Source organism: Sorghum bicolor, chromosome 1 (genome assembly GCF_000003195.3).
Source record: "Sorghum bicolor cultivar BTx623 chromosome 1, Sorghum_bicolor_NCBIv3, whole genome shotgun sequence".
Lineage (NCBI taxonomy): Eukaryota > Viridiplantae > Streptophyta > Magnoliopsida > Poales > Poaceae > Sorghum > Sorghum bicolor.
The window spans coordinates 1,261,254-1,272,175 of NC_012870.2; the positions used below are offsets into that span (position 1 = coordinate 1,261,254).

At 45.2% G+C, this 10,922-nt stretch overlaps 2 protein-coding genes across 6 annotated transcripts; one reads left to right on the forward strand and one right to left on the reverse strand.

The window, feature by feature from the left end:
* Positions 229 to 4,167, forward strand: LOC8060879 (arginine decarboxylase). Of its 3 annotated transcripts, XM_021451556.1 has the most exons (4): positions 229 to 401; positions 1,346 to 3,207; positions 3,301 to 3,430; positions 3,568 to 4,167. In XM_021451556.1, the coding sequence occupies exons 1-2, from the start codon at positions 337 to 339 to the stop codon at positions 2,904 to 2,906; spliced, it is 1,626 nt and encodes a 541-aa protein (XP_021307231.1). In that variant the 5' UTR covers positions 229 to 336; the 3' UTR covers positions 2,907 to 3,207; positions 3,301 to 3,430; positions 3,568 to 4,167. The 3 variants fall into 3 exon arrangements, with proteins under 3 accessions (XP_021307231.1, XP_021307230.1, XP_021307229.1); XM_021451555.1 differs by having other exon boundaries at positions 1,346 to 3,213; positions 3,301 to 4,167; XM_021451554.1 differs by having other exon boundaries at positions 3,301 to 4,167.
* Positions 5,852 to 7,231, reverse strand: LOC8060880 (CRIB domain-containing protein RIC4). Of its 3 annotated transcripts, none has more exons than XM_021451558.1 (2): positions 6,777 to 7,231; positions 5,852 to 6,685 (listed from the first exon to the last, which is right to left on the reverse strand). In XM_021451558.1, the coding sequence occupies exons 1-2, from the start codon at positions 6,964 to 6,966 to the stop codon at positions 6,345 to 6,347; spliced, it is 531 nt and encodes a 176-aa protein (XP_021307233.1). In that variant the 5' UTR covers positions 6,967 to 7,231; the 3' UTR covers positions 5,852 to 6,344. The 3 variants fall into 3 exon arrangements, with proteins under 3 accessions (XP_021307233.1, XP_021307232.1, XP_002466107.1); XM_021451557.1 differs by having other exon boundaries at positions 5,852 to 6,694; positions 6,777 to 7,230; XM_002466062.2 differs by having other exon boundaries at positions 5,852 to 6,682; positions 6,777 to 7,227.

The following is a 10,922-nucleotide window of genomic DNA, read 5'->3' on the forward strand; positions in this document are numbered from 1 at the left end:
GGTTGGTACAAAAAATGTTATTATTTTGCTATATAAATTAAGTCAAACTTGAAAAAATTTGACTCTTTAAGATTTTTGGAATGACTTATAATTTAGGATGAAGGGAGTACGATTTAAAAAAAGTTGAGGGAGGTGGTTTGACCGCTTTTAGAGTTGGAAAAGAGAAAACCGACTTTCATAAGATTTTAGGGAGGATATGGGCCGGATCAAATTAGACCGGGCCAAGTTTGCAGCAGTCAGGGAAGGAACGTTATCACCAGCACCACGACCGCTCGCTCCGACCACCTCGCCGTCTCGTCTCTCGCGGAAGCAAGCAGAGCGCGGTAGTGAGCAGGCATGGCTAACTGGCTTGCCGGCAGCAGACCTCCCGTCACCTTCTCGCGCTGCCCCCGCTTGACTGGGTAAATCTCCTCCTGCTGAGAACCGGCTCTGCGCCTGACTGCCTTTGCTCTCGCTCTCTGAACCCGTCTGTTCCTGTTCGTTCCCATAGTTCCAGATTTTCAATGGGGGGTTTCCGTGGTGGTGCGAGGTGGTCTTTTCGCTCCGTGCGTCGATTTACATGGGTTTATTGTGAAAATCAGTGGTTTCAGGGGAACGTCCTTGAAGGATGTTCTGCTAAGTGGTTTCAGTGGAGCGCCCACAACCTGTTTGTCGAATTGCTCTGGAGTTGTTCTTAACGTAGCGTCCGCTAATACCCTATCCAATCGTTCCCCGTGCTCTCCTCGAAAAGACAGGAGCGGCGGCGGCGAGCGGCAGGGGCAGCTGGAATGGGACTGGCTGGTGCGACTGTGCGAGTAGCAGGCGCCACCAATGCGAGTGCTTCCCATTCCCTTCTCCTTTGCCCAAGCAACAGTGGCGTCGACGGAACGAGCGGCAGCAGCGACTGCAGCACCGGCGCGACTTGTAGTTGTAGCAGCTACTACAGGTCCCAACAGCAGCAGCAAGCCAGCATACGTGACCACCAGTAGCAAGCCAGCAGCCGGCAAGCGTTCTCCTTGTTCCTTCTCTTCCCCAGACAGCCCGCAAGTGCTCTCACTGTTCCTCTATTCCTGACTTTGGCCATCTTTTGTTTGCAAAACCGCTAAATGGTTAGCGGCAGCTATAGCTGTTCTTAGCTGCTGGGGAACCACTCGGCTATCTAGCTTAGCCGGCGATTTAAACATTACTTTTTATTGAATATATGCTCTGCAGTTCGTCTGCAAGAATAGCCCATGACTAGAATATGAATATCTGCTTTGTACTCTTTAACTCTGTAAAATGAATAGAGTTTTCTTTATGTTCATTTGAATTATTGTGTTCTACTATGTGACAACATTAAGTTTCCTGCCTCCTAGGAATCTTCCAGTCGACATGCTGTTGTACAATGTAGCACTTCATTGAGCACACCAACAATGTCTGAAGCCGAACCTTCACCAGCAGAATCTTCAGTGCTTGTTCAAGGTGATACCGCCCCTCTGGTTTGTGCACTGCAATCAACTGCCAGACAAGATGTTTCCTGCTTTCACTTCCCAGGACACAACAGAGGAAAAGCCGCTCCATCTTCCTTGTCGAAACTTATTGGCCCAGGGGCATTTTTGCATGACTTACCTGAGCTACCTGAGCTCGATGATCTCTTCTCCCCAAAAGGTGTGATTCTAGATGCTCAGATTCGAGCAGCTCAACTGTTTGGGTCATCTAAAACTTGGTTCCTTGTCAATGGAACTACCTGTGGAATCCAGGCCTCAGTGATGGCTACCTGTTCTCCCGGTGACTACCTCATTGTGCCGCGAAACTGCCACATTTCAGTGATCTCTGCGTTGGTCTTATCTGGTGTGGTGCCTAAATACATAATACCGGAATATAATTCTCGGTGGGACATTGCTGGTGGTATCGCCCCATTGCAGTTGGATGAAGCAGTAAAAGAGCTGGAAGAGGATGGAAAGAGGGTAGGCGCTGTTCTGGTTACTTCACCAACCTACCATGGTGTATGCAGCAATGTGCAAGGTATTGTCAGTGTTTGTCATCCACGAGGCATTCCAGTTATAGTTGACGAGGCACATGGAGCGCATTTCAGGTTCCACGACAGATTTCCAAGCACGGCAATTGAGCAAGGTGCTGACCTAGCTGTGCAATCCACGCACAAGGTCCTGTGCTCACTTACACAGTCCTCAATGCTTCACATGGCTGGAGATCTTGTGGATGTAGATAAAGTAAGCCAGTGCCTTCAGCTCCTCCAGAGCTCGAGCCCGAGTTACCTCCTAATGTCATCTTTAGATGCTGCAAGAGATCAGCTGAGCAAGAACACAAATATATTTGATGAGCCATTAGCTATAGCATCGGAAACAAAATACCAACTGATGAGAATCCCAGGGATATCTGTTCTGGACTTGCCATGCTTTGCTTCTGATTTCCCTGCTATTGATCCATTGCGTATCACACTAAGTGCTTCAGATCTGCAATTATCGGGATATGAAGCTGATGACATTTTATATGAAGATCATCAAATTGTCTCTGAGCTAGTTGGCACACGGGCAGTGACATTTGCAGTCAACTTAGGAACCAGAGTGCAAGACGTTGATAAACTTGTGCAATCTGCAAAGCATCTATCAGAAAAATATTTCTTTGCAAATAGCTCTAAACATATGGAGGAAAATCGTGTGTGTGGCCCATTAGAGAATATCTCTGTGCATCTGACTCCAAGAGAGGCCTTCTTTACAAAGAAGAGGAGAGTGAGAATTGAGGACAGCCTTGGTGAAATTTGTGGTGAGCTAATATGCCCTTATCCACCTGGTATCCCAGTTCTGATTCCAGGCGAGGTAGTAACCCATGATTCACTGTCTTACTTGATGAGTGTCAGACGCCAAGGCATCACAATCAGTGGAGCAGTTGATGCTGAGCTAAATTCCATTCTGGTGTGCAACTTGTGATGATTACCCTGTTGTTTTCAGAAGACTATTGCAGAGATACCGTGGGAGAGATCAATTATAGTTTAGGCCAAGTCAAGAGCACAATCTACTGTCTGCTTGATGGATGTGAACTACAGTTGCGTTAAACCAATGGCTGGCCACTTGGCCATAATTTAGGTTGTGTTCTGTCTGAGCTGAAAGGTTTGCCAAGCCACAACATATGATGCCAAAGTATGAATAGGGTCTATAGCATGTGATCTCTTGTGAGTTTGAAGTATGAATTGCTGGGGAGGCTACCTTTTCATCTGAAGTGCCTTGCAATGTAATGGTATCCTGCTTTTCTGTATTTCTCTTCAAGAAAAGGGATTAAATTAGCCAGTAAGTAATGGTGCTGCTTGTTCCATTTCCTTTTCAGGTTTCCTCTTTGGTTCTCTTCAGAATAGGAGGTTCAGTCTGAACTGGCAGTAAAGCTCAAGCATCATATGCAAGTTTGTACACCTTCATAGTTCTGCCTCCGGCCGCGTGTTGCAGGGCTTCTGAAGCAAGTACTCTCTAGCTTCTCTTCTAAGTTTATCCATCAACTCATGAATTCACAAATATTCCACAACTTGTACATACAAAAGGGAAATATAAGAATGGACCGCATCATTGTGATCACAACCTTTTCTTTTTCATTTTGTAGAATGGTACTCGTACTCTATATAAGAAATGAAGGGTGCTTACAAATCAAGACCTTGACCCAAACCTGGAACTGAAAACAGGATACAATAATAGTTGCAGATGATTTGGTCACGGTAATTGTTTATTTAAAGTTTCATAGGCCCCTATACATTGCCATCAACAACCATGAAGTAATGTGATGATGATGATGACTATGATGATGCAGTTGGGTTTGTCACGGGCTGGCGTTCTTTCCCTAACAAAAGCTCACCATAAACAATAAGGACTTGTGAGCTAACGCTCTGCCCCCAGGCCCCCACTGTGTTGTCGGTTTCTTTCCCATTTATTTAAGCACATACAAACAGCATTTGGACTCATCGGCCTCACTTAATCCAACCCTCTCATGATAAACATTTAAGCAAGCAGACAGGCATTTATATTAGTTAGAGCCTTAAGATTCCCACTAACAGAACAGTCCACCGTCTGACAGGCGGGACCATGTCCCTCCGTACCAGGCATAAAAGACAGATAGTTGAATTGGTTCTGGCAGGATGCTAACTACAGCAAGATCATGTGAACGCTCTATTTCTATAGAAAAGGATGTATGAATATAGTTTTGTTTTTTTGGCCTTTCAATTTTTTCCCTAATAAACCATGTCTATTGCTATCATCGAAGAATCTTCTTTTTTTAGTAAATATGAAAGACGTGCTTTGCACATCCTAAAATCTAGCATATCATATCACTCTTCCTTAATAAACCTGTCATTTGCATCTAAATAATTGCTGGTTGTACCACCTATCTGTAGTACTCCGTCACAGTTAACAACAAATCGTCACGCCAAATTCAGTTTTGTTTGCTCTCATGGACCTGTAAAATAGACATATCCTCTGTGCCGTGTTCTAAATTTGTCCGAAACCTAGAATGGAATTAAATCGACTATATAAAAGCAGGGGCTAGTAACAGTTGTTTGGCGCGTACTGACAGAGTGACAGTTGCATCTTGCTAATAATCTGTGGTTGGTGAGATTTGTTGGCTATTTTTAGTTAGGGCAACCCTGATTATAACAAGGGTTAGAGAAGACAAGGCTACTAACTGGCCGTGGATCCGAATTCACGATCCAAATGATTCGCCGGGGTGCTGAGCTATCGCATCTTTTAATTGTGATCATGGTCATTGGTCACCACTCACCAGTAGTATATATACTATCCAAATCCTCCACTGGAAGAAGATTGTGACACTATGCCACAGGAGGATTATTTACATGTTTGTTAATTATATACGTAATTGTGAATCTCCCCTATCACGGATTCGCCATCACTGTATGTATGACATGTGGGTCCTGCCACCATGATCCTCAAATCACAAAGGTCTCAATTTGTATTTCCTGATACTACAATTACCGTGGACGATGACAGCTAAGAGAGTTGATTCATGTGGGATTTTTTTTTTGGTTTGGCCATTAGTGAATGGATAGCGATCTCATCAAAGCAAGATTAGAAGCGCTAATGGAACAGTGGTCTATCGCCATTGTCACATTCTTGACGTGATAAGCAACCGGAAAAAAAAGGACAAGAAGGTGGGTGTACGCGTGCATGTACACACTCGTCGGTGGTGGTTGTCACCTTTTTCTAGAAAAAAAAATTGCTACGTGCGCCGGCGTGAATGTGATGAACAAATATAGTATTAGTTAATCCGTCTTAATCGTTTGTAATGACTAGCAACAGCAGAGCAGCCGATCGCGGTGTATGCGTGTACGCGTGGTGCACTGATGAATCGCTGTAGCTGTTTAGCCAGCAATGCATGCGATTGCAGATTAAACACATTTGAATGCACGCACGACTAATGTACTGTCACAGAGATACATATGTGGCATGCATGTTTGCAATTTATTACTAGTGATGGCTGCACTGATTCCATGTACTGCCTGTTTCGTGTTTAGTTCACCTGCTCGATCGTACCAACAGTATATGGCCAGCCAACAATGCCTCCTCTACTCTGCTCACATTCATTCATAGGCCTTGTTTAGTTGCGAATTTTTTTGACTTTGGTTACTGTAGTATTTTCATTTGTATTTAATAATTATTGTCCAATCATAGACTAACTAAGCTTAAAAGATTCGTTTCGCAAATTACAGACAAACTGTGCAATTAGTTTTTGTTTTCGTTATATTTAATATTCTATAGATGCATCCAAAGATTCGATGTGACGGTAAATCTTGATTTTTTTAAAAAACTAAACCAGGCTATAGTATCATATAACAAGATATCAATGATGAGGGAAAAAACTTTTTTTTTGGAAAATGGAATTGAAAATTTAAAACTTGGGACTAAAGAACACACAGAGTTATAGGTGACTGGCAGGCACATATACTGACATGAGCTCCAGCAAGCACCATTGGTGTGTGATGGGGATGTATGTGATGGGATGCCAAAGTTTCACAATCTATACAAGTTGGCATGCATATGTACACAAATACGCTTCTCGTCTGATGCTATATATCCTAGTCCTAGCTCACATCACACCAGATGACAGAGAAAGGGAGATGTTTTCACTTCACGGCCGGCGCCGGCAAGAACAAGAACACAGTAGTAGCACCGGCCGGCAGTAACAATGCAAGCAGCAAATTGGAGACATGGGAATCCATCAATTTCCAACGCGATTCATCAACTTGTCCTTCCTTCTCCGCGTACGTGTCAACCAAAACCAACGCAATCAATGGCAAATTCTACTAGCTACGGCGGCGGCGGCGGCGGCGGCGGCACCAGGTAGCCTTCGACGGAGCTGCGCGGAAGTCAGGTTCAGGCGGAGGCGTGCGCGGCGGCGCGGTCCATGGCCATGTCGAGGTGGTGGAGGGAGAGGGAGGAGGGCAGCGAGAAGGCGTTCACCATGCTCGCCATGGCGGCGCCGGCGCCGCCAACCGTGTTGTTGTGGCCGTCCCAGCCGATGTGGCCCACGTGCTGCACGTCCGTGGGGTACCCGATCACCATCTCCCGCTCCTCTTCCTCCTCCTCGTCGCCGTCGTACGCCGCGAACATGTGCGACAGGCTCCGGATCCCCTTCATCAGCCTCGACACCCCGGTCGCCACGAGCCCCGGCGTCGCCGCCGCCGCCTTCACGGCGCCTTCTTCTGATGAACCTGCTGATGGAACTGCTCTGTCAGTGTCAGCACGACATATAGTACACATGTTGTACAGAATTGTGATCGATCAGACAGCCAAGAACTCACTCACCCTGAGCCGCCGTGTTGGCGGTCGTGACGGCGGCGGCAGCAGAGGACGACGAGGAGGAGGGGTCCCCCTGCGCCTTCTTCTCGCTGGGGTCGGCGACGGACACGGCGGACTGCGACATGCAGCCCATGGAGAAGGGGAAGACGGCGAAGCGGTCGCCGCCGCCGCCGGAGCTGCCACGGCGGTCCTTCATGGACGGCCCTCTGCTGGCAGGCGTCACACGCACAGAGAAACACAGGCGCTGCACACGAGTGGGCAATCCGGCGGCGTCTCTCGTCTCCTCGCCTATAGGCTATAGCTAGCTTATATGGCAGATGGATGGATGGATGGATTGGGGCTCCCCTGGCGTCCCGTCCGGCGTCCGGGGCTTTGTGTTTTTGGCTTTGCTGCCAAGAATGCATGATTGACTGTTTATATAGCAAGAGGGGCCAAAATGTATTATTATACCATACTTTACTAAAACAAACAGATAGGGAAAAGGCAACGTTTGGTGGGAGAGAGAGAGACAACGACACGGAGTGGTGCTCCCTCATTCAAAAAAAAAAAAGCACATCTTGTTTTTGAGAAGTTTATTTTTTTGTTATTTAATTTTGACTAGATTAACATAAAGTAGTATCAACATTTGTATATTTAAATATATTTATTATGATAATACCTTACCCTATTAATCTAGTGATCTTAATACTTATTACTTTTATACATTTGGTCAAATTTGAAGAAAAAAAAATTGATTTCCCGACAAGTGAGATGTGTCTCTTTTTTTTTGGAACGAAGAGAGTTTACTGCCATTGAAAGAGAAAATCTGTAAGAGATACGGGGGGTTGATATTGGCATGCTATCATCGTCAAATTTGATCCAGATGATCTCTGTACTAATTTGGCATTAGGGAAATTGATTCTATTGCTGGTGCTGCCTGGACGCCATGATATGAACAACATGACACCATATCACTCCTTGACACTACTGACTGAACATAATCTCTGTCCAAACCAGTATATGCCGGATGGAGTATGTCAGATATGGATTTGCTGAATCGGCTGGGCCGACGAACTGTTTAATCTGAGACCGGTTTGACCGACCGACAGAGGAAAGGAGGAGGAACCAGGAAAGGAGAAAGAGTAGTTGGGTTAGGTCAGGCGCCATCATTTGCCACTCCTGCTATCTGTGTCCTGTGGGGTTTCTCTTCTGCTGAACCTTGCTGCTATGTTGCTTCCTCCATTCATCTCATGATCTCATATCCTGCTGCTGTTTTAATTCCCTTTTGCATATTTCTGGAAACCTTGTACTTTTCGATGGAGGATGGACAGGTGGGTGTGGTTATCAATTGTGTTACACTGTTACTACTACAATGCACTATGATTGGATTGTTGTTGGGTCCATGTGGAAGTTCAGTCTTCTGGATTCATGCATGCATATCATATACGCATCCTGTGATGTACTATGTAGGTTGTATGTATCATGTATGTACAATAAACTCGTGATGACAGCATGCAGTTGCTAGCAAGATCTAGCAGGTGCAGAGTCAAGTACTAGCAGCAGCAGCATAATAATAATAATAAAGGCATTATTAGTTATCTGCTTAATGTCCATTCTACAATCTTCTGACGCTTATACTAAAATATCACACAGGAAGGATCTGCTCATGAGTCTCCTCCCCAACCACCTTGTGCCTGCTTTATTTGCCATTCCATTTGCATTTGGTACTGCAAAAAAGGAACGAAAACGATCGAGGGAAACAAAACAAAGTAATAAAGAGAGTGAGAAAGGGATCGCTCGCAGCTACTTAAACCGAAATCTAATCCTGCAGACCTATCAAGGGAGTTACAAAGGAAAAAGAAGTACGAAAATGTGCACGCGCATCAAACCCTTTTTCTGCTTTCAATCTCTGGGTTCATATTCTTTTAGATTCGGCTGATGAGGTACATATGTCTTGGCTGCTGTGCTCTGTTCCTTCAACAACCATCTGCTTCCAATTGCTGCCTAGCTTTCGATATATATATATATATATATATAACAATTATCTGCCCATTATATAAAATATATAGATAGATAGAAAAACAACAAATTGGACCTTTAGTTTGCTTGTGCGAAAGAGATCGCTCGCATGTATTTAAACCACTGCAGCTAGGGAACCAAATCAGATCAGGCTGCAGGAACCTATCACCTACGAGTGAACTGTGAAGTGAACAAATCCAAAAAGAAACGGCAAATTGTGGAGTGTTGGACATATGGAACTGCAGCATTTTTTTTCCTTCTTCTTTTTGCTCTTATATATCTATTATATTATTATTCTCATCACTTGCCTTAAAGACCAAGCCATTGGCAATTGGAGAGGAGTACGTCCTCAGTCCTCCTGTCCGGGCGGGCAGTTGTGTGTCACGGCAGTTGGCAGGGCAAAAGCTATCACGATTCAGGCTCTCAATCTCTACCGGAGGAGGGAGGAAGCCGTGCACGCTAGCTGCAGCCTGCAGCTTCACTCCACTCCACTCCACTCCACTGCAGAGGTGATCGAGCTGCTTGGGTTCGTCGTCACTCTCACTCAGCTGCTTGCTTGCATAGCCATATATAGCAGCAAATGGATGGATAGGATAGTGGCGGCAGCCGGCAGGCACACAAGTGCAGGAGCAGCAGGAGGAGGCTGGAGCAGGAGCAGGTGCAGGCTAGGCCAACCGCTTCCAAATTCCGGGGTCCGGGAAGGATGGGCGCGGATTTCTGGAGTGGGGTGCAAGCGATTCTCATTCCGTTCCATTCTCTTTTCTTGTCGCCAATTGTCGATACTGGCCTGGCCCTGCAGGCAGCTACAGGAAGCCAGCAAGGAAAAGGATGGTGCGCCTGTGCGTGCTGCAGGGTGGTGGTGGAGGTGGGGGTTGGTGCCCTGACCACGTCCGCACTGATCCGCCACAGCTACACACATGAGGAGGTGTGGTGATCAACGCCATTATTTACGTTCTTATTAAAGAAAGGCCTAAGTCCCTGCTTAGTGCGTTCGGACACCGATAGATGCATACATACACACAAAACATTATTTTGGGAGTGTTAGAATCTTCTCTCATCTCATACTACTATTTTCCAGAAGCCTTAAATGAGTTTCCACGTTCATGAGAGAGAGAGAGAGAGAAAGAGGCGTACTCCATAAAGTCCATATTTATTCTTCTTGCGCAAAAAAAAGTCCAATTTTTCATCTTATACTTCCCAAGATTTTTTTTAGCAACTCTTATACTTCACAAATTCTCATGTGGGTTATGGGCACAACACAATGTTCACAAGTTCAGCCGGCTTATGGGCCTCAACTCCTCCTTCGGCTTCACGGGCTCCTGGGCTTCATCATCTGGTACAGCCTGGGCCATTAAAACATCTTGCATATTGGTCCGTATTCTTTCTATTCGCATGAGCTTATCAGCCAAATTAGTCAGCCATTCAACACTATTTTTTTCTCATAACAAATCAGTCAACAATATCTTCTGTCATAGCTGAGCCGCGCAATAGAGCAAGAAGCTAGGCCTTATTACTCCTTAATAAGTTCCTAGATAAATTTCTCTGTAAAAAAAGGTTCCTAGATAAAATTTACAACCATGCAAATACTCCCTGGTTTAGTTTTACACGGTCAACTTTCTACTCCAACACCAATCTGCTACCCCATGCAAAAAATCCTATTGGCTCCTTGTGGTGGAAAGACATCTTTAAACTTCAACAGATTTTCAGATCCTTGGCCATTTGCATCCCCAACTCTGGCAAATCAGTTCTCTTTTGGCATGATAATTGGGTCCAACCCTGTTTGAAAGATAGTTTTCCCCAGTTACACTCCTTTGCCAGGAAAAGTAAGGGCTCTCTGAGACAATTCTTGGATGGAGAAATCAACAGAATTCTCTCCCTACCCCTGTCAGTACAAGCATCCAACCAACTGACAACTCTCTTGGAATTCATCGAGGACAGATGATAAATGGTCATATAGCTGGATTTCAGATTCCTTCAGTGTCAAGAAAACTTAGAGTTTGCTGCAAGGGAGACAGGAAGCCTCTCCTCTTTTCTCCTTAGCTATGGTCTTCAGGCAGCCTTGGTAAACACCAGTTTTTCTTTTGGTTTTTAATCAAGGACAGGCTTAATACAAGAAACCTACTAAAGAGGAAGAACATGTTCCTGGAGGATTAT

Coding starts and splice junctions, on each gene's coding strand:
- LOC8060879 (XM_021451555.1), top strand. CDS start 337: ATGGCTAACTGGCTTGCCGGCAGCAGACCTCCCGTCACCTTCTCGCGC. Junction 402..1,345: donor CGCTGCCCCCGCTTGACTGG/GTAAATCTCCTC, acceptor GGAATCTTCCAG/TCGACATGCTGTTGTACAAT.
- LOC8060880 (XM_021451557.1), bottom strand. CDS start 6,966: ATGAAGGACCGCCGTGGCAGCTCCGGCGGCGGCGGCGACCGCTTCGCC. Junction 6,695..6,776: donor CGCCAACACGGCGGCTCAGG/GTGAGTGAGTTC, acceptor CTGACAGAGCAG/TTCCATCAGCAGGTTCATCA.